This window comes from Lissotriton helveticus, chromosome 3_1 (assembly GCF_964261635.1).
Source record: "Lissotriton helveticus chromosome 3_1, aLisHel1.1, whole genome shotgun sequence".
Taxonomy (NCBI): Eukaryota; Metazoa; Chordata; class Amphibia; order Caudata; family Salamandridae; genus Lissotriton; species Lissotriton helveticus.
Window position 1 is genome coordinate 335031265 of NC_136061.1, and position 24316 is coordinate 335055580.

The 24316-nt window shown below is 45.8% G+C and overlaps 1 protein-coding gene across 5 annotated transcripts in view; it reads right to left on the reverse strand.

Moving 5' to 3' along the window:
• Positions 1 to 24316, reverse strand: part of LOC144822437 (transient receptor potential cation channel subfamily V member 1-like) — a 238168-nt gene that overhangs the window by 24116 nt on the left and 189736 nt on the right. For all 5 annotated transcript variants that reach the window (XM_078679961.1, XM_078679957.1, XM_078679958.1 and 2 more), the window contains one exon: positions 2867 to 3032. In XM_078679961.1, coding sequence (XP_078536087.1) covers positions 2867 to 3032 — 166 coding nt within the window. The remainder of the gene's footprint in view (positions 1 to 2866; positions 3033 to 24316) is intronic.

The window sequence follows — 24316 nt, forward strand, 5'->3', positions numbered from 1 at the left end:
ACATTATACCAATTCTGCCACCTGCCTAGCCAGGATCCTGGTTGAGGGGCTCGTCCAGACTATAGGTGGGGTCACCAGTTAAGTGTGTCTCTGAGTTTAAGAATCCTTCACACTGAGTTAAAAACTAAAAAAAGCAGTGGAGCCTGAGGGACAAAAGATAATGGTGGGCTGGAATGGCTGGCACAGTGCGCTGTGACTTTTCTCCTCATACCATGAACTGGATTCTTTCTTGGGCGACGGAGTGGTAGAACGATAGGCCAATTTGAGAGATACTGGGCAGGTGGAACAGAAGTGTGTGCTCATTTTAATTTGATGGATCGCATGTGATGGTAGTTACTTCAGAGTAACTGTGAAAGTGGGTACATTTCACTGCACCTTTTTACAGGTGCTAAATCTGCATCCTCCAGGTTACAGAGGTGGAGGGTCAAACAGATTCAGTAACTCAATCAGTCAATCAGTCTCACAACCACACTAGTAAATCATCAAAGCTGCCTCCATGAAACCAGAGGCGTGATCTCGCTCTCCTCTATTACTCAAGACCATTCTTCTACCTCTCCTGCACATAATGTAGTACGTTGAAGAAAGTGGAGCAGATTCCTAAAATTGGATGTCAATAGTTTTTTGAAGGAAAGTTCCACCCAACATCCATTGTTTTGGGATGTGATTTGAAATCGTGCATTTTTTATGCTTGTTGGACACCTTAGGAGAATATCCAGGAATATGCAGTGAAGCAACTGAGTGGCATAAGAGGCTATGATTCCTTTATATTTCCACCCTTATAAAAATAAATGATAGTCTCTTTGTCATGACTGTCAACAATCCTTCCTGACCACCCGTTCTTGTATTCTTACACCCCAGAGATGTAGAGTGGTACTCACTTCATAAGTTAGCTCTGGTCTTAGTCCTTTACGCCCATGGCCGTCTCGGATTCTTATGATCCGAAGATGTGTGATTTCTATGTTCCTTCGCTATCATGTTCAGCCACAGTTCTTACCATCTGTCACTACCCTGACTTCCTGCAATCGAGTGAGGGGTGAGGTGTGCAACTTATCCCCTCCCCAAACTCCTGATACTAAGGAGCTGTGCTTTCACCTCTCTATTGTATCATGCCTCACCCCAGTCCTTGCCACACACATCATTGGCATAAATTCCTGAGATCCATGAAAGGATAAGGTGTGCTCGTCTCGCACCCTCTGGCATCTATCCTTCCTCCCTCTTTGTACCTTGCATGCTTGACAACTAAAGACCTACACATTCTGATCTCCATCTGCACCATAATTGATCTCAATGTTTGGAACCTATCGCTGCCCTAGTTGTTGAGGATCCATGAGGGACGAGTTGTACTCAATCTGTAACATGGATGGCATTAATGCAAACCTCCTCTCCCGGGGCTGTCTTATACATAGTGTGCTGCGGGAGCAACAGCGTTTGGGCCTGCTTTTTGCACTACGTATGTACAAAGGTATTACAGAAAGAGCGCCACAGATGCTTGGTAGCAATTTGTGTAATATCAATTGCATGGACTCAATTTGCGCTAACATGATACCAGGGAGTGTGCCCTCATTTGTGTTGGGTTGTGGCCCCATGTAAATGATGAAATCCTGTTCAATCATGCCTCTGCAATATTACAGAAGAGGGTGCATAGGCAAATAAGCAGGAGGTGCACTCACTGTGTGCGACACACAAGTGGCACACAGTCAGTGTTTCCCCTGAGCACACCCTTTGGGAATCAGCATCAAACTACAACTATTCACTTTCGCCTCTCTTCACATTGCAGGCACAGGTTGGGAAAAGCAGTGTCAACAGGGTATTGACCCTAATAGGGAACACTGTCACAAGTGAGAAAGAGCACCTATATGGCCCCTTCTTCCATTATGTATCACGACTCTCCTCAGTTTGTGCATATATACCTTCCCTTTATAAATGCAATCCAGGGAGGGATGATTTGTACTCACATCTGTTTTCTGGATGCTGTTAATGCTAACTTACTAGTCATATCCTGGATTCCTGAGGTTCTCTGAATAATGAGTTGTGCTGCTAGTCTGCTTCATAACTGACCTCACTTAGGGCCATATGTAGGTAATCTCAATTTACCTATTCTTAAATACCGAATCTTACTGATTCGGTATTTATGAACAGGTAAATGGGATGTAGATAATTATTCTGTACATTCTACCGAATCGGTAGGATTCGGTAATTAAGAATCGGTATTTACCGATTCGGTAATTCCCATTCATTCCTATGGGCCTGGAGGCCCATAGGAATGAATGGGAAGCCATTCAGTATTACCGATTCGGTAAATACCGAATCGGTAATAGGGAGAACATTTTCAAGGGTGTCAGGGTGTCACATTGACACCCTGTTGCACCCCTGAATAGGGCATGGGTGCACATGTGGCAGATGTATGTCTGCCACATCACACTGTTGTAAAAGCAAAATAATTGCTTTTTCAAAGGTTTTTCGATATTTACCACCAACTTGTAGTTGGTGGTAAATAACGAATCCTTAACTCAGGAATGCACTAACTTGAGTGCTCCCTACATTTCGGATTCGGTAATTTACCGAATCGGTATGTTAAGAATTCGGTAATTTACCGATTCCTTAAATTACCGATTCGGGAAAATACCGAATCCAGGAATCATGCCACCTACATCTCAAAAGCCAAATACCGGTCGGTAACGGCCGAAATTCGGTAATTTCGGCCATTACCGACCGGTATTGGGCGACCTACTGGCCCTTAGTGTTTTTGATACCCTCAATATATTAATGCAATTCAGGGAGGTTTGAGGTATTCTCGCCTTCTCTGAACCAAGCATTACATCCTACCTGGATTCTTGAGATCTGAGTAATTGTGAGTTGCACTCACCTTTTGTATCATGACGCTGTAGATACCTGTCTGCTGGAAGCCGCGAGTGTAGTACAGCAGGTTTATCCAGCCAAGCACCAGAGCAAAAACCATGGGGGCGACATACTCCTCACAGCCTGCCAGGTATATGATGCCAGAGCACAAGAGTATCGCCGCCTGCAGAAAGCTAGAAGGGAGGCCAAATGAACATTATCTTATTATCACCATAAATTACATAAACAGTCTGTATTTTGCAATTAGATTTCAGTCTGTCCAGTAGTTACAACAGAGACTACAAACTAAGTTTGATTTTTAGAGGCATGCAACATCGTGTGCAGAATATACGTGTGATCAATCAATCAATCAATAAATCAATCATAAAGTAAATAATTCAAGAACTAAAATAAAAGTTAGTACCATATAGAAACTCTACGAGTACTCCATGTCAACACATTTAATATGAACCTCCTCATAAGAATATAGATGTTTCACCTCCTGATCTACATCCGATGACTGGAAGTCATCAACATATTTGCTAACCAAAGTTGAGCAGACAATTTTTTTATGTTTTACTATTTATGAAGAGCTTCTGCAGTATATGCAGATTCACCAAGGGTTGTCAATATTATCATATTGCTATAGTATAGCCTAAGCTCAGCAATTGGAATGGAGGGATATACTGAACCTGCAAAGGGGAGTGATATGCTATGCGCCACAGATTTTGTTTATATATTTTCCTTCCAAAAATTAATTTTAAACAAGTCTAGAGCCAATACTGGGTAATGTTTTTGGAATGCCAAAATGTCATGTAATGGTAGCAACGAGTCAAGGATATTCTTTTGAAAGATGGACAATAAAGTAAAGTAAGCGTCTGAATTAGATTTTGTTTTACTCTCTACGGGCTCTGATAATCATCGGCACATGCACTGAAGTGGCATTTGTCCATTTGTAGATTTTTATAAATATTGCTTGCACCAATTGTTCACACAAATCTTTTAGAACTATATAGCAAAGGGTGAAAATTGTAGAAATGCTGACATTGCAATTTATTGAGCAACAGAGGGGTCAAGGCATCAGAGAAAGGTACATTTGGTACTAGAAAAATTTCAAAACATTTTTTTCAAATAAATATAGCATGTTTGTAACAAAAGGGCACTAACATACTTTTAAAGGAGGAAATTTAAAAACATTCAAATTGTCGCCATTATAAACTCCAAACGTTTGTTTAGTGGAGAAATGTATACTTGAATCAGTTAGTAGTTTCTCACCCTGGAAAAGCATACACAACTCTTCTCCAATAAAAGGCATGAATAAGTGCCTATTCAGGGTATGGAGAGGAATACAGAGGATTGCACAAAAAACCCATGTCAATGGAATGGGACGCATTGTTAGAATCATTCAAAACACAAGACGACGCGCCGGAGGGAGAGCAGTAAATATAAATTGTAGATCACTGATCCGGGTATAGTGCCATGATGAAGGTCTCTGCCCCTTCAGCTTCACACCACCTCTATCTAACATGACCACAATATACTATATTTTGGCAGGGATGCACTCTAGCCCTAACATACAGTCATACAGTAGCAATGAAGTATAGACGTTGCCCTCCACTTATTATTCCACTATCAGGTGATTATGTCTAAGTGGAAGGGGGGTGGGAAGGGATTGTTTGCATTTGCAGCAAACTAATGTACATAGGGTACATTACACTGAACATCTTAAGATGACGGAATGGTGTGGCTTTGTGCTGAAATATGTATTGCCTAGATTCACATTAACTGTGAAGTATACTTAAAATATACCTGTCTATTATCAATAAACTACAATAAACTTCAAGGTTAAAAAAATTAAGTGTCCTTTCAGGATGATAAAGGGCAGGGTTCCCGCTATATTTCATGGAGGCATGTTAGTATGGGCATCTTCATTAGAAAAAACAGCTTCCTGTGGAGAAGAAAATTGTTTTGCTTCTGTGCTATTTTTCATGCATAGTCCTGTGGACTTACCAGATAACCAACTGAATTATGCACAGACATCTGAGAAGAAAGTGCCACATGTTCAAAGATTCCAAGTAAGAAATCTTAAATTGCGACTAATAACATTGCGCAATTTGCAATTTCCTATTAAGATTGTACTAAAATGATTTTGGTTAAAGTGGTTGCAATTTGTGCACCATCTTCTACAGAAGACACTGGTACTTTGCAGACCGAGGTATGTACTGATAGGTCAGCTCACAAAATACAGAATCGCAGTGGGTCACTGTGAGAAATTGGATTACTGGTTGAAGGGGGGCTGAAATCATACTCAAGTAGGAATACAGTCATATAAGTATACAATCCTTGTCAGGAAGAGGCACAAGTAAAACCCAATTTTTACTTGTGCTCATCCCTCTAGAAGCTTGGCACAGAACATTGAGGCTTAACTTAGAGGCAATGTGTAAAGTATTTTGCAGCACTTCAAATAGTAATGAAGTGAAATCACAACAAAGTAAAATCCCACACCAATTTAGAAAGAGTGAGTACACTATAATTAATAAGTTAAGATAAAAATTACAAAAATCTAATCAGTACAACCAAAGATATGCTGTTTTAAAGATATCAGTATATATAGCACCAAGAGGCACAGAGCACCAACTGTGGATATCTGGTCAGGCCAGACCTGAGCAAAGTCACAAGTTCAGGGCAACCACAATGGAGTGCGGGTCGGCTACAGGGACCTAGTTAGACCAGCTGAACAAGAGTACCTTAAATGCTGGTTGCGGAGCGTTGCGAGGTGCCATGTCCAGAATGTGTCACGCAGCCATTGCTTCCGTTAGAGACAGCAAGGTAGATATAGAATCCTTGCACTGACAGAATCCGTGCAGCATAGGCAATGCATCAGTTCAGCTCAGGTTTGCATCATGCAATGAAGAAGATGCATTGGTTCTGCTGGATCCACTGATGGGCTGGAAATTCACCTTCAGGCCCACTTCCAAGGATGCAGGACTGGGGTGGTACCCCTTGGCAGGTTTGGACTCACAGACGGCAGAGCCCAGATGCTGAGTTCAAGGTTGTTGAAGCCTTCTGTCAAGCTTGTTGAAGCCTGCTTTATTCAGAAAACCAGGCAAATAGCCATTGCATTCACTTTGGGGTCCTGAGTTCAACAGATGCAGGTCCAGTCCTTCTCACAATCAATCAATCAATCAATCAATCAATCATTTGTAGAATGCGCTACTCACCTGTGAGGGTCTCAAGGCACTGAGGGGAGGGGGGAGCAGCTACTGGTCGAACAGCCAGGTCTTGAGACATCTTCTGAAGGTCAGCAGGTCCTGGGTCTGGCACAGGTGGATGTGGAGGGTGTTCCATGTCTTTGCGGCGAGGTGGAAGAAAGATTTCCACCGGTGGTCATCCTCTTGTTGACCAGGAGCCAATGCAGATCTCTCAGGTGGGTGGTGATGTGGCTGTGGTGAGGGAGTCCGAGGATGAGGCGAGCGGAGGCGTTTTGTATGTGTTGGAGTCTCTTCTGGAGTGTTGCTGTGGTTCATGCGTAGAGGCCGTTGCCATAGTCCAGCCTGCTGCTGACGAGTGCTTGGGTGACATTCTTCTGGTTTCGGTGGGGATCCATCTGTAGATCTTGCGGAGCATGCGGAGGGTGTTGAAGCAGGAGGATAAAACCATGTTGACTTGCTGGGTCATAGAAAGCGTTGAGTCCAGGATGACTCCCAGGTATGGTTGGTGGGTGTCGGGGTGGCCCCCAGCATGGCTGGCCAGCAGGAGTCGTCCCATGCGTAGGGGATAGCGCCAAGGATGAGGACCTCCTTCTTGTCCGAGTTCTGTTTCAGCCGGCTAGTCTTCACCCACTCTGCGATGGCCTTCATTCCCTCATGTAGGTTGGATTTGGTGGTGGCCGGGTTCTTGGTGAGGGAGAGGATCAGCTGGGTTTTATTGGCGTATGAGACGATGTTGAGGTGGTGCGTTCTCACAGAGGAAAGAGGGCAGCAGTCAGCAGGTCAGCACAGCAGGGCAGCAGTCCTTCAGAGCAGCAGTCCAGGAGGTGGCAGTCTTTTCAACAGCACAGCAGTCCTTCCTCACAAAATATCCATAGGTCCAGAAGTGTACTGAAGATCTGTGTCTGGGGTCCAATACTTATACCTGGGCTTTCCTTTGAAGTGGGAGAAGATTCTAGAGGTTTCCCTTTGTAGTCCACAGGCATCCTGCATTCTCTGTACTGACTAACAACAGGGGCTATTCAGCAGGACAGGACACAGCCTATTCAGGTGTAAGCAGGGTTGTGCCCAGCTCTGCCATCCCATCTTGCCTGTGATGGCCCATCCACACATGCCTAAGCTCTCTATTGTGTGTGGCTGTCTAGGAGGAAGACACAAAGCTCAAAAGTAGCATTTTCAAAATTGTAATTTAAAATCCTACTTCACCAGAGAGGGGATGTTTCATTACAATTCCGAAGACACCAAACATGAACTGGAGTTACCTTATTACATTTAAAAAATGGTAATTTCCAAATGGGAACAGGTAACCAGTTTGACCCAACTGGACTAACAGATGTGTTAATAATAATTTGCAAATGGAAAGCTTCAGGTTGGGCATTCGTGCTGTAGGGATGCAAGTACTACATTTCTGTTCTACATATTCATGAATATGTCATAGAAACACATTGTTATATTCCACAGAGGATTATTATTTGATGGACGGGAAGTCTGAAGTGTCCATCCACAGTGGAAGTGATTTTTCAAAGGAGAGACCATGATTTAATGAGTATTAACAATCATCTCCTTTCTTCCCTTTGAATTAGATTTTCTCCTCATGTACAAAGATTAAGTGGATCTGAAGATGGCATCCATCCCTCTGTAAAGCCATCTGTTAGTCTGTCTGGCCATTTGGGCTAGCTATATATGTGTTGTATGGTAAGGCAGACTGGAATATCAAAAAAGGAAAAGATACCCCCTTTGTACCTTAATTAACTAGATAATTTCTAGGTTTGGGATAAGGGGGAAGGAGCTCAACTCCAGTGCACATGTCTGTTGTCCGCCACTGGTCGAGCCACCCATTATGTAGCTCTGAAACCGGTTGTCCCATTTACATGTGACTAAACTAATCCAAGTAACCATAGAGAAGCCTATAAACCTTGGAGCTCAAACCAGCATATGAGATTTAAGAGATATCAAGAGGAGAAGTCACACCAAGTGTCCTTAAGACTCGATTGGACTAATAGCATCTTGAATATTTGTTTTCATTGTAACACAGTACAGAAGATTATAAGCAATTACATCATCCCCCATTGGTCTACCATAATCTATTTATATTGTGTAGTTCTGAAGAAGGTGGTTCAGCAATATATTTTTACCCACCAAAACATATGTTGGCTGTCTTGTGAGAGATACTGGCCCGTAACACAACAATGGCAGAAATTGGTGCGCTTTCCCCGTTGTAACTTGTAGTGTATCTGAAGTTCGCCTGCTATGGATATGAGTGGTATACGAGAGAGGCTGTGTTTTCAGTGAATGAACAGTGGGTGGATTGCGAGATGGGGTGAAAACAGTTATATATGTGAAATGTATCTAAATGTACCAAAGTCTTTATTGAAAATGTATTAAAAAAATGGTGTTTTCCTGCTTGTGAAAATATGCTCTGATATTGGAGAAATGAGAGATTATCACGTTGAAATAATTAAAATAATATTGTGGATATATAAATGGCATTGTATGGCAGTCTGCGTTTACATATGCAAATAATGATTACAAAGAAATATACAAAAAATAAAACAATATCATAAGGCAACATGCATATATGGTCCGAAATTGTTTCCGGTCAGCCCACTAAGCACATGGTGGGATTTTGCGCTTTGTTTTGTCTACAGGGCAGACTGGAACAGGGGCGGTTTCTCCATTAGGGCTCAGGGGCTGCGCCGCCCTGAAATTCCTACTCATTTACATAAAAACATTAATTAGATCGATTTATTTAGAGATACGATCATAACTCTGAATAAATTGATGTATTTAAGTCTGGGCTGTCTGTTTCAGGCTGCCTGCCCTGCCTCGCTCTAAAGCAGGAGACAGAAGCCAGGCAGTAAATTAACTTTCTTAACTGTGATGCACAACGCAGGGCTTTCTGTTTTAATTCCCTTCATTGCCATTGTGATCTAGGGTTGTATGCACTCTGTAGGCCATTGAAGCAATATGCATCAAGGTGTCAGAGACGTCATCCCTAAGGGATTTCAGACATCCGTCATTTAAAGGTTGTAGATCCCACCCTTTCGTTATATGTGAGAGTGGATGCAAGCACGTAGGATCTGGTTCCTTGTCTGGAATGATAATTGTTTGTAAGCTAATGTTGTTTTATGTATATTTTGCTGAGACCTCGCATCACGCTAACCTCCCCGACTGTGACACCCCAGGCCCCGCTGCACATCATCTCTCCTTTATAAGTGTAACCGGAGGGCATTTGTTCCCCCCCGCAAAATGGATCCAAATAAGGAGCAGGGTTCTTGTTCCTTTGTGATGTTGATCAAAATATCGGAGTCAAGTCCAAAGCAAGAGATATATGCCTACTGTGGAACATGTGCTTATAGTGGCGAGTTCTCTTATGAATGGCATTAAAACTGGCCCTGTCTTCATGCCCCTAAGTTATCCTGATTCCAAAAACATGGATTGACTTGCAAACAATGAATGTTAAAAAAGTCAAGGGAATGCTTAATAGCGATTTAGTTCCTCTCTCATTTCACATGCTTTACTTAATCCTCCATTCCCAAGAGTTAGCTATTTTATAATGCTGTTGTTTATCTGTATTTTGTTCTGTGCCTACTTTGAGGCTTGAGCCAAGTCAGGTGTTTATGAGGGCCTTTGATTGAGCACGCAGGAGCTAAGGCTGAAGCCAAACAAAGGGCCTGTCAGTGGGTTGGCCTCTGCAGAGCACACAGAACAATATTTGTGTAGGGGGGCGCTAGGTAGCGCACAAGCAGAATGGCCGCCACTGTGTGAGGCTTCCGCAGTCCGGCAGTAATTCATGAATTATCCTCATCCGAAATCCATCGTTAAACCCGTGCAAGTGCGTGTAAAGGTAGCGGAACATGTGTATCTGAAGTGGAGCTATGGTTTCTGGAGCTGGAAGAGGTTTTTGGCGGTGAGCGGTGCGGCGAGACAGAGTGTAGTGTAGCTCCTATTTTCCCAATAGGCTCTGCGCATTGGAATAGTACCTACAGCAGTAAAGGCCTAGACCAGACGTTAACTAGGTCTACTACTGTCGATACTAGACTTAATTTTTGGGTTTGCCAGCTAAGCTCAGAGTTCGCTAGAAACTTTCTCGAATGTTCAAGGAAGGATTAACTCCCCTGATTAGACAAGAAGGGATTTAGTTTCTGACAACCATAGAACATGACAACTTTGCTCTCCCCTAATCAAGAGTCAATCTCAAGAGTCGTGTGAGCACAAGGCAATTATTTTACTCAGTCAGTACGTGCATTCTTAGTCTCATCAGAATGTAGAGAAAAGAAAGAGACGGGCGTGTTCAATAAAAAGGTGTTATTTATTGATCAGTCTCTTTTCTCGTACAAGAGAAATGGATCGATATTATTGCAATACTTATAGTTAAGTAAAGTGCATACATTAAAAGCAATAGTATAAAATAATACTGTAAAAACATTGATATGGTTTCTGAGCCATATGATGTTTAAAATGATTAAAATATATTTACATACACATATACATTTGACTAAACGTACTCAACTGGTGTTTCTAAATACGCCTACCCCGTGTACCTGACCTAAGTCTAATGCGTGGGCGAGAATAGAAAGTTACAGTTTAAGTTAAGTTTGTTTTTGCCAAGTGAATAACTAAAGAATTCTCTGTGAGGGGTTATTCAGTTCTGTACCTGGAAGTTAGGATGAATGAGGAATGGTATCTCTTTCTCTGCTCTCGATATTCCAGGCTGCCTGCGAGGGCTACCCGGAAGCGCCGGTGCTGGGTCTCTCGGCTTGAGATAGCAGCGCGTCTCTCAGCGCGTCAGGAAGGCGGGGCTGTTGCCAGCGGGGTCTGCTTCTGCTCTCGGCTTCGGCAAGTATGGCTGCTCCGTCTTGTCACCACGCGTGTGTTTGCATAGGGCAAGTCGGCAATATTTATACCTTAAAGGTGCCGGGATTGACGTAAGGATGGACATAGGTACGTCAATAAAGATGTCATACGACTTGCTCGTTAGCACATTCTTTACTAAAGTTCTCTGTGAAATCAAAACAATGGCCGCACGGGTTATCCAGGTTGTCATAGGTTTGATTTGTTATGAGAACGTCGTATGCCTTATCAGGGGCTGGAGGAATGTCGCTTGTCTAATTAGATCTCAAGCGTTATGACCTAATCAGATAACACGTTCCTGTGCCGTAGTGTGACTGCGTCAGATAACGGTATCTGCATCATGGGGGATTTCTTGCCTCATGGGCTGACTGTTAGTTAACTAGATAGTTAGTTTAACCAGAATAGGGTCAGGAATAGGGGGATCGATTCAGAACCTATAGAAATACACGACACCCACTCCACGCTAACTATGGTCATATCTACTAATCTATGCATAGTATAACATAGTACAACATACTATAGAGTATAGTGTATACCTTACCACCCCAAAATACATAAATGCATTTCGAAATTTTCAAATATACTGAAAAATTGCAGTCATATATTTGTATGCACTTAAGCTATGAATTAAATGCAAAAGTAAACACGCATTTTTATGCATTATTGCTTTTTGGTATATGAGTAGTACACATGAAATGGCTCTTAATATAGCTATACAGAAAGGAAGTCCGAGACCATTTCATCACATAATAAAATATTTGTGAACCTACCAGCGGGCAGCTAAAGTCTATATAAAGTATCTAAAAATAGAAATCTTATTTCTCTAGGAATAGTTTCTTACTTTAAGCAGAAGATCAGTGTCCCGGGAAAAAATATATAGAAAAATATTTTAAGGGGCTTGCTGAAAAAAGTTGCTGTCCGTGAACTGGATTGTAATTGTTCATGTGACTTTATTTTTTAAAAGTTGAAGGCCGAATTCAGGGAACGCCGTGTGCGAGTTTACTCAAAAGTCTCTATTTCTGTTCCGGAGAGAACATCATATCATTCAGGCTTTCGAAAAAACTGTCTACAGCTTCATGGGAAAGTTCCACTAAGTCGGAAATAGGTGTAACCATGCATTCATGCGCATGATTGTCTGCATTGACATTCTGATTTGCATTGCTGACAGAAGGTCGTACCTGTTCGATGTTGCTTTCATCTTGAACTTCACTACTCTTCAATCGCAGTGGTGAAGATTCCAGGAATGCCGTCATCAGGATTGGCAGCCTTTGAGGGCAGCACAAAGCGTGAACCTTGGTAGGAACCAACAGTGTATCTGCATCCACCGGCGCATCCGATTGTAGCGTCAGACAGGTGTCTAACACGCATTCTTCTCCGCATAGCAGACACCTTAGTACAGGTAAAACACACCTTTGCCACATTGGTCGAAATGATAGAAACCAAGTCATGTTTAGGTCTCTAAGCCGGGAGAGTCCCAGGATTTTTGATATCCGGTCCCGGTATCCAATGGCTAGGATCGTATCTTCCATTGTCGCGAGAGTTTGATCTGTGACATGGGTTGCCATAACGAAAAATAAGGACTAGGAATAGGATTCCTGCAATTAGTCCCAGGATCAGGGGAAGTCCGCCAAAAATCGAATGGACGAAATCTGGAAAAATACCCAGTATGGCTTTGAATGGTGTTAATGCCATCGAAAATACTGTCTTAAATACCTTTGAGACCCCAGTGGTATCAGAAATATTTAAGATTTCGCTCAGGATTTCCGCGAAATGTACGGGGGAATTGGTTGATAATAATGTATGTATCTCTGCAGTCGTCCTTGCGACTTGTAGATCATATGTTTCTTTTGATGACGTGAGCCTTGTAGGCGTCTGAAGAAGCACTGTTTTCATTCTGCTTAAAGTGTCTATTCGAATAGAAGTAATTTTCAAACTGGGCCATGCCCTCGCCTCCCTGTCTGGAAAGGAGCTGGGGAACAAAGAACGTCCACAGCACTTGACCTTCGCCGTCGTAGTGACGAGATAAGGAGTCCCGGGCATAAGACTACAACATCTGCGGTCTATAATAAGAATGTAACTCCCATTATAGAGTCTTTGAAAGAATGGTTCTATTTCAGTTGCAGGTGCGCCTTGCTGGTGACATGAAAGGTTGTATGAATTCCCTTCACAGGCTCCATGCAAACTAATTCCGTTACACAGAAGCGTGCCGCTTAGTGACATAGCACAATTGTTGCCACTAAGAAACACTTTCTGTCCTTTATTACTGACACATGCATGTGAATAGGGCAGGTTCCAAGTTGTTTTAAGGTACCCCTTTCCCAATTTCTCGTACATGCCAGCCTGTATATATTTTTGGCAGTATTGAAACCTGAAGGTTGAGATTGGAATATTTATGATTCCGTGGATTATCCATTCACTGACAGGTCGTTCTGACATTGTCATCGGTAATCTTTCTAGTTTTTCAATGCTCAAGATTGTATAATCAGCACCCTTCTGCGCCATACCGATTTGTCTATCAGTAAGGTTAAAGATTTGGAATAGTGACGTTGTGTTGATTAAACGCCAAGGCACATAGCCTGAACGCAGATTTTGTAACGTCCAGCCAAGCTGTACAATAGAACGCAATTGTGACTGACCATGTTGTAATAACAGTAAGTCTTGCGATAGTATATCGATTGCTGAAGACACAATGCTGTCCAATGAAAAAATTCTGGAGGACAGAGTCATTAACCCATTGTCCACTACAGATAGTGATTTTTCCAAATTGATACGGTCAATTTCCCGTATTCTTTCTGCTGTTTCAATTTGAGTAACCTTCCAGGCCTCATTGTATGCTGCATATACAGAGGCTGCTATGAAACGCTTTTGACGCTGTTTGCGTGGTCCCAGTATGAAATCACGCAAGTCAGCACCATCAGTAAGTAAAGTTAGGTGTTGCTTAATTTCAGGCAGTGTGGAAGTCTGTAGCCATTGAAGGCATAATTTGCCCACACTGTAGGTTGTTATTATCCCTGGGTGATGTCTTTGGGGATATCTAGGGTCTGGCCTGGTCATTTTGAAACCCTGTGTTTTATTCAGGAATCTATCTTGACAGTGATTTGTATCTGTGGGCCAGATCAACCATTGTTTCCAATCAGGATGTGTTCTGTTTTGGTTAAGTATATGGTTTATGTCTATTTCTTCATCTGTATCAGAGCTATTGCTAAACATTGTTGGCTTTGGAATAGACGGGTTATTTAAATCTTTGATTTTGGCTAAGCCAAGACAGGTGGTTTGTTGAACAGTGTCATTTAAAAATATAATTTGTTCTGGGATCATGCAGGCTCTAAACAAAGCTTCTAAACCCTGTACTTGCCATTCTTTTGTACCCCAAACACTTTTCAAATCAACATTTTTGTCCCAATAATCAAATCCAAAAGTATTCATCTTTTCAAAGAATATGTCTGAATATATCAATTTTGTGTTGGTTATCATGGTTTTCATCCCTGTCTTGTTTGACAATTTGTAATAAAATGTTTCAGCATTAGTTATGTTAAAACCTGAAAAATATGAATATTTGTCATAAACGGTTCTAGAGCTCCCTTTTGGAGGTGTAGCACAATGTTCCCATTGATTATAATTTAAAACATTTCTTGGTTGTGCAGATTTATGCAAAAAACTGTTACCATAATGGTTATAGCAATACATACTATCATAATTTGTAGAACCTTGCAAATAATCATGTTTTGTAAATTTAGCAGACAGCACTAAGTCAGACATCATATTGTTTATACTTTCAAAGTCCCAATCATCAGCAAATGAGTTTGGTTTTGCAAAGTCACTCAAGGAGATCTTGATTTGGTGTGGATATTTCAGGATCTCGACCGGACCATAAATTTCATAGTCAGTGTTGTCCCAGGCTACCCCACCAGGTATTGTAATTGCTGTGAAGTTGGCTGAAGAAAGTTCTCTTTTCTCGACGTGTGAAGATGTGTGTGGTTTGAGGACCAAGTTGATGTTCTGACTTGCTGTGTCCATTTTAGCATATTTTCCCTCAATGAAGCGTCCCAAAGTAAATACCATGATGAGCCAAAGTATGAGGATAAATGCACCAAAACCCACCCAAAATTCAATCCATGGGGAAACCAGATATGTTTCTTTCAGTTGTTTCAAAAGTTCCTTAGCTTTGTCTTTAAAGGATTTTGATGATGGCTGTGTCTTTTGTTCGCTGAAACCTTCAGAGGAATCATCGAAGTTGATGAAGTAACCAGATGCAGTTCTGTCAATTGTTCCAATTGGTTCAGGATTTTTGTTTCTTGCATTTTCACTTGGAACTTCAGTATAGATTGGTGTGTCTCTGCTAAATGTTTTTATTTGGGTTTTCAGAGGTCTTAGTTCTATTGCATTGTTGCATAGTCCTTGTTGTTCTTCTGTAGGCGTTTCGAATGTGATGAGCCTCTTTGATAGGACCTGTTAGATCTGGGGGTCTCTAGTTGGCAGAGGTAGGTACCACTGTCCAAATAGGGACCCTTGCTTCTAGTCAGGACAAGGAGATAACTCTCTGAGATAACCCCTGCTCGCCCTCTAGGTAGCTTGGCCTGAGCAGTCTAGGCTAATCAGAGGCAATGCGTAAAGTATTTGTACCAACACTCACAGTAACACAGTGAAAACACCACAAACTGATTCCACAACAGTTTAGAAAAATAAAGATATTTATTCTAAAACTACACAAGACCCAAAACGATAAAAATCCAATCATACACGGTTCAAGAATATGGTTTCAAAGAGTTCTTAAGGTTGCGTTAAAGTTCTTCAAGTTGCGGTAAAAATAAACCACAGTTGCGTGAAAAGTTCACAGTTGCGTCACGTTTACTCACAGTACCTTTAGTTGCAACAAAGTTCCAAAAGCAGAAGCTGGTGCGGTGGAAAACAAGCGATGCGTTGCTCCTGAGACCCTGGGGAGGCGATGCGACAGCCCCGCTGCAGCAGCGGGCGTGTTGCGACGAATCCGGTCTGTATGGGGAGGAAGGCCACTTGTATGGATTCCGGTGCGTAGGTTCCGTAGGAAGTCTGTTCTCGCAAAGGCACGATGCGACGATCTCGTAGGTGCTGCGACGATCTCCGGGGCGACGATGCGCGGTCCAGCGGTGATCCTTTCTCTCGCAGCTCCTCGATGCGATGATTCTGTGACGACACTCGCAGCGACGTGATGCAGTCCGCAAGCAAGCGGTGCGGCGTTCTCACCCAGCGACGACAGGCTCTGCGACGATACTCGCAGCGATGTTCGATTCTCCCGCACCGGTCTGGTGCGTCCCGCAAACGGAGGATGCGACGTCTCTGGCAGCGGCGTCAGGCGCTGCGACGATCTCGACCTCCGTAGCGGCGGGAAACTTCTCGCACTGTCGGGGATGCGCTCCGCAAGCGAGCGATGCGACACTTTTCAATTTCAAAAAACTTTCAAGCTTTAGTCTCAAGCTTCCCAGCACAGGTCCAACCTCCAGAGGCCCCACAACTGGATCAAGCACTCTAGGAGGGACAGAACTCTCTCAGCAGAGTTCAGGGAAGCTGGGGGTGAAGTCCTTTTGTTCCTGGGACTTCAAAACAGGGAGCCAGCTCTTCTCAGGCCCTTGGAGATTCCTTTCAAGACAGGGGACACAGCTCACAGCAAAGTCCTTCCCCTCTCCTTGGCAGCAAAGCAACAGCAGGTCAGTCCAGCAGAGCAACAGCAAGACAATCTTCCTTCTTCAGAGTCAGCTTTCTCCTTGGCAGAGGTTCCTTCTTGATTTCCAGGATGATCTAATTTTCTGTTGTCAGGGGTCCTGTACTTATACCCCTAAAGTCTTTGTTCTCTTGGTGCATGTGGGCCCTGTGCCCGGTCTGAACCAGTTCTGGGTGGATCCTGAGCACTTTGTTTTGGTGGCTGCATCTTTCCTTTCAGAGTGAGGGGCAGGGTCCTCAGCCGCCCAGCAGGGGGGTGGAGCCAGCATTGTGGAAGGCAGGCACAGCCCTATTCAGCCCAGGTGCTAACTCCTCCCACCACTCAAGTCATTCAGCCTAGTGCTGACTCATCCATCCTGCCGGGGAGTTCCCCAGCCCCTGTCACTCACAAACCAGACAGTCAATACACAAACAGGCCCAGGCACACAGAAGGTTCAGACAAGAGAACAGCAACTTTCTAAAAGTGCTGTTCTCAAACACAGGATCTAAAAACAACCTTTCCTAAAAGATGTGTTATTAAATTCTGAGTTCAGGGATACTAGATACTTATGTCCTATCTTGTTCCTATGGGAAGAAATGCTGTTAACCACTGTAGCCAGCATCCCCCATGTTAATCTATGGAGCAAGATAGCCTTACAATAGTGAAAAACGAAAATGGCTGTAATTCACTACCAGAACATGTTACCTGCACCAGTACATGCTCTACCTTTTACATACACTGCACCCTGCCCAGGGGGGTACCTTGGGCCTTCCATAGGGGTGACTGATGTGCACAAAAAGGGAAGGGTTAGGCCTGGTCAGTGGGGACACTGACCAGGAGGACATGGCAGTTCTAAACTGCCCATAGGCACTGCAGTGGCAGGCCTGAGACACCATTTTAGAGCTACTCATGTAGGTGGCACAATCAGTGCTGCAGGCCCACTAGTAGCATTTGTCATCACCAGCCCTGGCACACCCAGTGCACTTTACTAGGGACTTCATGGTGATACAAATATGCCAAACATGTATATTCAATCAGAATAACAATTTACACAGGGAGCACTTACACTCTGGCACTGGTCAGCAGTGGCAGAGTGTCCAAAGCATCTAAACCAGCAAAAACGAAATCCAGCACAGCATCAAAAATACAGGAGGTAGAGGCAAAAAGATAGGGGAAACCACGCCAAAGATGCCAGGTCTAACACGTGTCCCCTCCAGCTGAAAATGGGGAGAACTACCCACCCTCTTGGGAGTTCTCTTCACTAAGGCGGAAAAACCTGGACAGACCATCAGCGTTGGCGTGTTCCGTACCAGGGCGGTGTTCCACCGTAAAGTCCATTCCCTGTAGGGAGATGGACCACCTCAACAGCTTTGGGTTCTCACCCCTCATGTGCATTAACCATCTGAGGGGCCTGTGGTCGGTCTGAACACGGAAGTGAGTCCCAAACAGGTAGGGCCTCAACTTTTTCAGAGCCCAGACCACAGCAAATGCTTCTCTCTCAATCGCACTCCACCTCTGTTCCCTGGGGAGTAGTCTCCTGCTAATGAAGGCTACCGGCTGGTCTCCTCCCTCCTCAGTGATCTGTGAGAGTACTGCTCCCACACCATGCTCTGAAGCGTCTGTCTGAACTATGAACTCACGAGAAAAGTCAGGTGCCTTGAGCACCGGCGCTGTGCACATAGCAGTTTTCAGGGTTTCAAAAGCAGTTTGGCAGGCGTCAGTCCAGTCAACTCTTTTGGGCAACTTCTTGGAAGTGAGTTCTGTCAAAGGGGCGACAATGGTGCCGTAGCCCTTGACAAAACGCCTGTAATACCCGGTGAGTCCTAAAAAGGCTCTCACCTCTGTCTGGGTCTTGGGGGGCTCCCAAGCCAGAATGGTATCAATCTTGGCCTGTAGGGGCGCCACCTGGCCGCTCCCCACCTGGTGTCCCAAATACACCACAGATCCCTGCCCTATCTGGCACTTGCTGGCCTTGATAGTGAGGCCTGCCCTTTGCAGAGCCTTCAACACTTCGCAGAGGTGTTGCAGATGTTCCTCCCACGTGGAGCTGAACACAGCAATGTCATCCAGGTATGCGGCGCTGAATTCCTCCAGCCCGGTCAGTACCTGGTTAACCAGCCTCTGGAATGTGGCAGGGGCATTCTTCAACCCAAAGGGCATGACACGGAACTGGAAGTGCCCCTCTGGCGTTGAAAATGCAGACCTCTCTTTGGCCCCATCAGTTAAGGCAATCTGCCAGTACCCCGAAGTCAAATCAAATGTACTGAGGTAGCGGGCAGCTCCTAACCGATCCACGAGCTCATCAGCTCTGGGGATGGGGTGTGCGTCAGTCTTCGTGACCGCATTGAGCCCACGGTAGTCCACGCAAAACCGGAGTTCTGTGGGGCCACCGGGGGTAGCAGCTTTCTTGGGGACCAAGACCACTGGGCTAGCCCAGGGGCTGCTGGAGGGCTCAATCACCCCTAGCGCCAACATCTTGGAAACCTCTTCCTTGATGCTGGCCCTGACCTTGTCAGCTACCCTGTAAAATTTCTGTTTCACAGGCAGACTATCTCCAGTGTCCACATCATGGACGCACCAGTTTGTGACTCCTGGGGTCAGGGAGAACAGGGAGGAGAACTGACCCAACACTTGGCGACAGTCACTCTGCTGTTCTGGGGTCAGGGTGGGCGAGAGGACCACACCATCCACTGACCCATCTTGCTCCTTAACTGCCAGGAGGTCAGGGAGAGGATCACTATCCTCTTCCATTCCTGCATCTGTCGCCAGGAGCATGGTTACTTCAGACCTCTTAAAGTGGGGTTTGAGGCGGTTCACGTGCAAGACTCTCAGGGGCTGCCTGGGAGTCTTCATGTCAACCAGGTAGGTTACCTCGCTCTTCCTTTCCACCACCTCATATGGCCCAGTCCACTTGTCTTGGAGCGCACAAGGCTCCACTGGTGCCATCACCCACACTTCCTGCCCAGGTTGAAATTCGACCAGAGTGGTATTCTGGTCATACCATCTCTTCATTTCTTCCTGGCTTGCTTCCAGGTTCGCCTGAGCGAGCTTCCTGAAGCGTTGTGTCTGGTTGCGGATGGCCAGCACATAGCTGAACACATCCTGGGGGGTTTTCCCACGGGACTTTTCCCAACCCTCCTTCACCAGTGAGAGAGGTCCTCTAACAGGGTGGCCATACAGGAGTTCGAAGGGACTGAACCCTAAGGACTTCTGAGGCACCTCCCTGTAGGCAAACAACAGGCATGGTAACAAGACGTCCCACTTACGTCTCATGGGCTCCGCTAGGCCCATAATCATACCTTTCAGGGTCCGGTTGAACCTTTCAACTAACCCATTTCCTTGCGGGTGGTAAGGAGTGGTGAACTTATAAGTTACCCCACACTCCTCCCACAGAGACTTCATATACCTAGAGATGAAGTTGGTACCCCGGTCGGAGACCACCTCTCTGGGGAACCCCACACGGGAAAAGATCCCCATCAATGCACGGCCCACCACGGGTGCTGTGATTGTCCGGAGAGGGACTGCTTCCGGGTACCGAGTGGCATGGTCCACCAAGACCAGGATGAACCTGTTGCCTAAGGCTGTCTTGGGATCCAGGGGCCCTACGATGTCTATGCCCACCCGCTCGAAAGGGGTGCTCACCACTGGGAAGGGCTGAAGGGGGGCCTTCAGCTTCATTCCAGTCTTGCCACTGGCTTGACAGGTTTGGCAAGATCTGCAAAAGGAACCAACGTGCTTTCTCATCTGGGGCCAGTGAAAGTGGGTGACAAGCCGGTTTAGGGTCTTGTCTTGCCCCAGATGTCCTGCAAGAGGCACGTCATGAGCCAGACCCATTAGGAAGTTTCTGAAGCGCTCGGGTACCACCAGCACACGGGCTGCACCGGGCTCAGCAAACTTAGGCTCACTATACAACAAGTCATCTTCCCAGTAGATAAAGTGATCTCTGGCTGCTCCACCTGCTGCCTGGTCTACAGCCTGTTGCCGCAGACCCTCGAGGGAAGGGCATTCTTTCTGCGCCTGGCAGAATTCCTCCCTGGAGGGACCACCTTCTTGCTGCCAATGGGTCAGCTCAGGCAATTCTCCCAGTTCGGCTACCTGTTCCCCTGTAGGTTCCATTGCATCCCCCTCAGGTTCTGCTCCTTCCTGGACCGTGGGAACGGCTGGGGCTGGTTTCCCGCGCCCTCGGCCTCTTCCTCTCCTGGCAGGTCTCTGGGCCACTGTTTCAGGCTCCAGTTCTGCTGAATCACCCTTACTGGCTGCCATAGCACGCGTGGTCACACAGATCCACGCAGGCAGACCCAACATCTCCAAGTGAGTTCTGTGTTCTACATCCTTCCATGGAGAACTCTCCAGGTCGTTACCTAACAGACAGTCTACAGGCAAGGCATCACTGACAACTACCTCCAAAAGACCAGAGACTCCTCCCCATGCAAAGGGAACTTTCGCCAGCTTGCAGAGGCGCACTGAACTGTCAGCTGCCACTACAGGGCGGAGTACACCAGGGATGATTTGCTCTTCAGACACCCACTGACACCTTACGGATGTCACGCTGGCTCCTGTGTCTCTCAAAGCCTCAACCTCCCTCCCATTGATGGTCACCTTCTGCCCATATTTCTTAGTGTTAGAGGGCAGTAAGGTTTCCTGGACCATCTCCTGGTCTCCTAGAGAGACAAGGGTCATAACCGCTAACTCCCCCCAATCACTAGAAACCAAATCCCCTCCCAAAGCTACACTAGCTAACGCTGGGGTGGGGGCACCAGTGGGTGCTTGCTTCTTCTTGGGACATTTTGGAGCTATGTGGCCCACCTCATTGCAGTGATAGCAGGTAGGTGGGCCCCTGTTGTCTTTATTGTCCCGCCTGCCCTTAGAGGGCCATGGCTGCTTAGGTTTGGGGGTTTGGGATTCCTTTCCCTGGGAACTATTTTGGGGCCCTTCTGAGAACTCCTTTTGGTTACCCTTGTCCCCCCCACTCTTCTGCTGGGGACCCTGCCCACCTTTGGCTGTGGTACCCACAATTCCTCTGTGGACCCTGGTACTGGTCCAGCGGTCCGCCTCCTTAGCAAGCTCAATGGGGTCTGTCAGCTTGCTGTCTAAAAGATGCTGGCGCAGCTCTGGAACACAAAGACTACTCAAGTGCTCCCAACTGATTAAATGCAACAACCCCTTAAAATCAGTTACTTTACTGCCCTTCATCCAACCTTCCAGTGCACGCGAGTACAAATTCACACACTCCATCCAAGTCTCAGACTCTTTCTTCTTGGAGTTCCTAAACTGCAGTCTGTACTGCTCTGGGGTAAGGCCATACCTGAGACATAAGGCCTCCTTCATATTGGGGTAGGTCATGGCACCTGCTAATTCTAAGGGCTCTAGAGCACTCCTCCCAGATGCCTCAAAATGTTTCCACAGGCCCGCCCCCCAATGCTGATCAGGCACACCATTCATCTTCAATGCAATTTCATACGAAGTGAACCAGGCATAAATATCCTCACCCCTATGGTAATTCTGTACCAGGTCCTTGGGAATATATACTTTACCCCCATGCACTGGCTGCGCGCTGCCACCATTAGAACTGGCATCCACCTCCTTGGCTTTAAGATCCAGTTCTCTCATGCTCAACTCATGAGCCAAAAGCAATTTCTTCTCTTCTAAGGCGCGGGCACTTTTGCTCTCCTCCGCCGCCTTTTCTCTCTCTTTATCCATTTCAAATTGCTTCATTTGCATTCTCATTTTCATGACTTCCAATTCGTATTCTCTTACTCTCTGATTTTCTTGTAACTCTTCTGGGGTGAGGCCCCTACCGGAGTGGTTGCTGCCAGCTCCTGAGCCTACTCTGCCCACTGGCAGATCTTTGATTTGAAAACCATTTTCTACATCCACATCATCTTCTCCCTCTTGTGCCTCCCAATGGGCCATCAAGATTTTCTGCAGCTCCTCCTTTCTGTAGGCGCTTTTTATGGGGCACTCAAACTCAAGGCAGAATTTCCTAAGTTGCTCAACTTTGTATGAATACAAATCTCCAATGGCAAACTCCATCTCTACTTCTGCCTCTTTACTGGGTGCCTTCCCATGCACAGACATGATGTGTTGAAGAGTTACTCAAAAATAGAAAAATCAAAACCAAAAACCAGTAGTATGCGGTGGCGTAGTGGTCTGCACTCACTAGTGATGTACACCAATTACTGTGGGTCAAGTACAAATACAAGTTCAAATCCCACCGCCTGACCACCAATGTTAGATCTGGGGGTCTCTAGTTGGCAGAGGTAGGTACCACTGTCCAAATAGGGACCCTTGCTTCTAGTCAGGACAAGGAGATAACTCTCTGAGATAACCCCTGCTCGCCCTCTAGGTAGCTTGGCCTGAGCAGTCTAGGCTAATCAGAGGCAATGCGTAAAGTATTTGTACCAACACTCACAGTAACACAGTGAAAACACCACAAACTGATTCCACAACAGTTTAGAAAAATAAAGATATTTATTCTAAAACTACACAAGACCCAAAACGATAAAAATCCAATCATACACGGTTCAAGAATATGGTTTCAAAGAGTTCTTAAGGTTGCGTTAAAGTTCTTCAAGTTGCGGTAAAAATAAACCACAGTTGCGTGAAAAGTTCACAGTTGCGTCACGTTTACTCACAGTACCTTTAGTTGCAACAAAGTTCCAAAAGCAGAAGCTGGTGCGGTGGAAAACAAGCGATGCGTTGCTCCTGAGACCCTGGGGAGGCGATGCGACAGCCCCGCTGCAGCAGCGGGCGTGTTGCGACGAATCCGGTCTGTATGGGGAGGAAGGCCACTTGTATGGATTCCGGTGCGTAGGTTCCGTAGGAAGTCTGTTCTCGCAAAGGCACGATGCGACGATCTCGTAGGTGCTGCGACGATCTCCGGGGCGACGATGCGCGGTCCAGCGGTGATCCTTTCTCTCGCAGCTCCTCGATGCGATGATTCTGTGACGACACTCGCAGCGACGTGATGCGGTCCGCAAGCAAGCGGTGCGGCGTTCTCACCCAGCGACGACAGGCTCTGCGACGATACTCGCAGCGATGTTCGATTCTCCCGCACCGGTCTGGTGCGTCCCGCAAACGGAGGATGCGACGTCTCTGGCAGCGGCGTCAGGCGCTGCGACGATCTCGACCTCCGTAGCGGCGGGAAACTTCTCGCACTGTCGGGGATGCGCTCCGCAAGCGAGCGATGCGACACTTTTCAATTTCAAAAGTCTTTCAAGCTTTAGTCTCAAGCTTCCCAGCACAGGTCCAACCTCCAGAGGCCCCACAACTGGATCAAGCACTCTAGGAGGGACAGAACTCTCTCAGCAGAGTTCAGGGAAGCTGGGGGTGAAGTCCTTTTGTTCCTGGGACTTCAAAACAGGGAGCCAGCTCTTCTCAGGCCCTTGGAGATTCCTTTCAAGACAGGGGACACAGCTCACAGCAAAGTCCTTCCCCTCTCCTTGGCAGCAAAGCAACAGCAGGTCAGTCCAGCAGAGCAACAGCAAGACAATCTTCCTTCTTCAGAGTCAGCTTTCTCCTTGGCAGAGGTTCCTTCTTGATTTCCAGGATGATCTAATTTTCTGTTGTCAGGGGTCCTGTACTTATACCCCTAAAGTCTTTGTTCTCTTGGTGCATGTGGGCCCTGTGCCCGGTCTGAACCAGTTCTGGGTGGATCCTGAGCACTTTGTTTTGGTGGCTGCATCTTTCCTTTCAGAGTGAGGGGCAGGGTCCTCAGCCGCCCAGCAGGGGGGTGGAG